Here is a 4,728-nt window from a genome sequence, read left to right as displayed (position 1 = left end):
ACAAAGAGTTGGATATAACTGAAGCAACTTAGCATGTACCCAACTTCTTCCCTGGGTGCTCTCCTCAACTGTTGAACTGATATAAAATTTCCGGGAGTCATTTAACTGTATTTTGAAAGATCTTAACTATTCTTATGTAAATCTATTATATAGAAATAAGTAAAAAAAAAATAAGTAAATAAGTAAAAAATAAGTAAAAAAAAAAAGTAAAGATGTAGTTACAAGATTGCTAATTCCGGAAGCATTATTCCTATGAGTAAAAATTTGGAATGACCATAAACGTGCAGCCATGTGGAATTGACTTTGTAAATAATGATGTATTCATGTATTGAAGCAAATTGAGTCATTGAACAATAAATGTAGCTCCCCATTTGCCTATATATAAAGTGAAACTAAGCAAAATATCAAGTAAAATATATAATATGTTCCTCTTTTAAAATAATATATATACATAAATATACATGTGTATGTATATATTACATGTGAACAGTTTGGAAATTAGCATGTTGTAGTTCTCTCTTAATGTTGGCATTTTAGATACTCTTAATATTTTGTTTTTTTTATTTGTACTTTCAAATTTAATGTCGTATTTTAGTGTACTTAAAATACTCAAAAGTGATACTTAGGAGGTAAAAATCTGAAAGCCTTTTTTATTAATTAGATAAGAGAAGGAAGGTTAGTAGACGGCATCATCAGCTGGGAATTTGGAAGAAGCCCTAAATTTCCCTGAGAAAGAAAAATGAATTGAGTTTAGCCATTTTCTATTTGAAGTGCCTCCCAGTTGAAATGTCTTTTGAGTAAGGTAAAGTCTCTGGGGTCAGGAGAGATCCTGGAATCAGAGGGTGGAGATTAGGGATTGATTCACTTGAAAGGTTGATTTAAATAAATTTGTCCTCTGAGAACAGACAGATTGAAAGCTATAGAGACTTTTCAGAAAAACACACACATATTGATAAGGTTTTACATATAGAATTAGGACCTTCACAGACACCCCTCCACAGAACTCTACATTGAAAGTATTATCTGGACACAGTGAACCTAGCTTAAAAATTCTTGTCACATTTCACTTCTCTAATTTTATGCTTGGGGAAAATGAGGCCCACGTAGGTTAAATGAATTGCTTAAAATCAAGTTAGTGGATTCAGGCCCTATGTTAAAATCCATGTCTTCACTCAAATATTATATTAATATTATCAGATAATTATATTCTGACCTGAAAGAGTATAATATTTTTTAATCTTAAAATGCAGCATAGCACTAGAAACATGGTAAAACTTATGTCAACCACTGAAAATTAACCTTAAAAGTTTCTATTTTCATCTCTATTACCAAACATGAAACTTTCCCATCAGAACCAGAAGGAAATCAAATGTCTTCGTAGGTAGCATCCCTACATTTTCTCTAATGTATTTTTGGTTATTGTTACTGTTGTTTTCAGGTCTGTGAATTAATTTGCATTTGTAGCTTTTACCTTGAGAGTCCTTGGGACTTCACTTTCTTTCCCATGAAACTCATTCCGCATGTGCTTCTGCCTTGTATCATTCATTGTTTGTTTTTGTCTTAATCCTGAGGGGCCACTTGTGGCCAATTGAATCTATTTATCCAATCTGACTTACCCTAAATCTTTTCAAATGAATTGGCTTTAGTTTTATCTGATTGAGAAGTAAAAGAGCATAAAAACTAAAAAAAGACTCTACATATGTTAAGTTCAGGCTCCTCTTCTTCTTAAGTAATGATATATTTTAGTCTTTCACACAGACTAGCTAATGTAGAACACCAAGTCATACCTTTATGTCACATCACTTTTTCATGTACAGAAGTGATGTTAGTTTCCTTAACAACTGCCAAGTGGTCATTCATTTTTCTTAATTCATTTAATTGTTTTGCACTTTCAATATAGTTTGCCATTCATGCATATGGTTTGTGTGCTGACATTCAATGAAAAAATGCTGACTTGAACTTGTCCTTTGCTTTCTGTGTACTGTCCCAGGAGCAGGCTTCCTGGGTGTGCCAGTGTGATGACAACATGGTTCAGAGACTAGAAACAGACTTCAAGATGACTCTTCAGCAGCAGAGCACCCTGGAGCAGTGGGCAGCGTGGCTTGACAATGTGATGATGCAAGCACTGAAACCCTATGAAGGAAGACCCAGTTTTCCTAAAGCTGCCAGGCAATTTCTGCTAAAATGGTCTTTCTACAGGTATCATCTCAATTTTTCCTATTCTGCAATTATGTATGTACATGCTTCTCAGAAAAAAAAAAAAAGAGAGAAGAGTGAGGAGTTTAGTATGTAGAAACTCTCTCGTGATTATCTTCAGCCCAGCTCGTGACTACAACATCATGGAATTGAACCAGGAGGGTTTTGGAAATAAAATTTCTGCTGGGAAAGGAAAGCCTCTTATTCAGAGCCCTAAAAGTTCTCAGATGGGAACATCAGAGATTCCCGTCTCTGATGGGTCAATCTCTAGAACATCAGTCTAGATAATGTGCATAACAAGAGTCAGGAAAGTCCTCCTTTTGGCAAACATGTATCATTTACGCTTTTCACCACTCTTCTTTTTATTCTCTAGTTCAGGGATTCTCAAACTGTCGTTCCCTAGACCAGTAGCATCTCTGTTGCTTGGAAACACATTAAAAATGTGTATTTTCAGACCCCTCGCCAAACCTACCTTAATCACAAATTGCAGAGGAGAGGCCCAGCAATCTATGCTTTTTCTAAAAGTTCCGTCCAGGCAATTCAGATGGATGCTCAGAAAAATCTAGTTAATTTTTTAATTTGATCAATTAAAATTGTTTTCAAAGCTAGCTGCACCTCAGAATTAGTGGAAAGAAAAACAAAGCTCCTACCTACCTCCCAAAACTTACTCAAAATCATGGTGGTTAGAAACTAGTATTTAGCAGTAGAGATAATCAGAAATTCATTTTTTTTTTTTCAGAAAGGTTACTCCTGGTGATTCTAATGCATAGCTAGTTTAATATCAAATAATCTAGTAGATAATTCAAATGAATTGCTTTTGGGCTAAAATAACTTATAAATAAATGTATTTTTTTTAGACATAGAAGAACCCCAGAATAGAAAAATTACTTTTCAGTTCAGTTCAGTACTCAGTCATGTCCAACTCTTTGCAACCCCATGAATTGCAGCACGCCAGGCCTCCCTGTCCATCACCAACTCCCGGAGTTCACTCAAACTCATATCTGTCTAGTCGGTGATGTCATCCAGCCATCTCATCCTCTGTTGTCCCCTTCTCCTCCTGCCCCCAATCTCTCCCAGCATCAGAGTCTTTTCCAATGAATCAACTCTTTGCATGAGGTAGCCAAAGTATTGGAGTTTCAGCTCCAGCATCAGTCCTTCCGATGAATACCCAGGACTGGTCTCCTTTAGAATAGACTGGTGGGATCTCCTTGCAGTCCAAGGGATTCTCAAGAGTCTTCTCCAACACCACAGTTCAAAAGCATCAATTCTTTGGCATTCAGCTTTCTTCACAGTCCAACTATCACATCCATACATGACCACTGGAAAAACCATAGCCTTGACTAGACGGACCTTTGTTAGCAAAGTAACGTCTCTGCTTTTGAATATGCTATCTAGGTTGGTCATAACTTTCCTTCCAAGGAGCAAGCATCTTTTAATTTCATGGCTACAGTCACCATCTGCAGAGATTTGGAGCCCCCAAAAATAAAGTCTGACACTGTTTCCACTGTTTCCCCATCTATTTCCCATGAAGTGATGGGACCAGATGCCATGATCTTCGTTTTCTGAATGTTGAGCTTTAAGCCAACTTTTTCACTCTCTTTCACTTTCATCAAGAGGCTTTTTAGTTCCTCTTCACTTTCTGCCAAAAGGGTGGTGTCATCTGCATATCTGAGGTTATTGATATTTCTCCCAGCAATCTTTATTCCAGCTTGTGCTTCTTCCAGCCCAGCGTTTCTCATGATGTAGTTTGCATATAAGTTCAATAAGCAGGGTGACAATATACAGCCTTGACGTACTCCTTTTCCTATTTGGAACCAGTCTGTTGTTCCATGTCCAGTTCTAACTGTTGCTTCCTGACCTGCATATAGGTTTCTCAAGAGGCAGGTTGGTAGTCTGGTATTCCCATCTCTTTCAGAATTTTCCACAGTTTATTGTGGAAAATAAACACGGTCAAAGGCTTTGGCATAGTCAATAAAGCAGAAATAGATGTTTTTCTGGAACTCTCTTGCTTTTTCGATGATCCAACGGGTGTTGGCAATTTGATCTCTGGCTCCTCTGCCTTTCCTGAAACCAGATTGAACATCTGGTAGTTCATGGTTCACGTATTGCTGAAGCCTGGCTTGAAGAATTTTGAGCATTACTTTACTAGCGTGTGAGATGAGTGCAATTGTGCGGTAGTTTGAACATTCTTTGGCATTGCCTTTCTTTGGGATTGGAATGAAAACTGACCTTTTCCAGTCCTGTGGCCACTGCTGAGTTTTCCAAATTTGCTGGCCTATTGAGTGCAGCATTTTCACAGCATCATCTTTTAGGATTGAAATAGCTCAACTGGAATTCCATCACCTCTACTAGCTTTGTTCATAGTGAGCTTTCTAAGGCCCACTTGACTTCACATTCCAGGATGTCTGGCTCTAAGTGAGTGATCACACCATCATGATTCTCTGGGTCATGAAGCTCTTTTTGGTACAGTTCTTCTGTGTATTCTTGCTACCTCTTCTTAACATCTTCTGCTTCTGTTAGGTCCATACCATT

The 4,728-nt window shown here is 37.4% G+C and overlaps 1 protein-coding gene across 8 annotated transcripts in view; it reads left to right on the top strand.

Moving 5' to 3' along the window:
- The window catches only part of RFX3 (regulatory factor X, 3 (influences HLA class II expression)), a 333,454-nt gene that overhangs the window by 290,898 nt on the left and 37,828 nt on the right, over positions 1-4,728 (top strand). For all 8 annotated transcript variants that reach the window (XM_010860700.1, XM_010860702.1, XM_010860699.1 and 5 more), the window contains one exon: positions 1,991-2,199. In XM_010860700.1, the coding sequence (XP_010859002.1) occupies positions 1,991-2,199 (209 nt within the window). The remainder of the gene's footprint in view (positions 1-1,990; positions 2,200-4,728) is intronic.

Source organism: Bison bison, unplaced genomic scaffold (assembly GCF_000754665.1).
Source record: "Bison bison bison isolate TAMUID 2011002044 unplaced genomic scaffold, Bison_UMD1.0 scf7180017864469, whole genome shotgun sequence".
NCBI lineage: Eukaryota > Metazoa > Chordata > Mammalia > Artiodactyla > Bovidae > Bison > Bison bison.
Note: the sequence above shows the minus strand (reverse complement) of the source record. Positions and strands in the feature narration are given on the sequence as shown.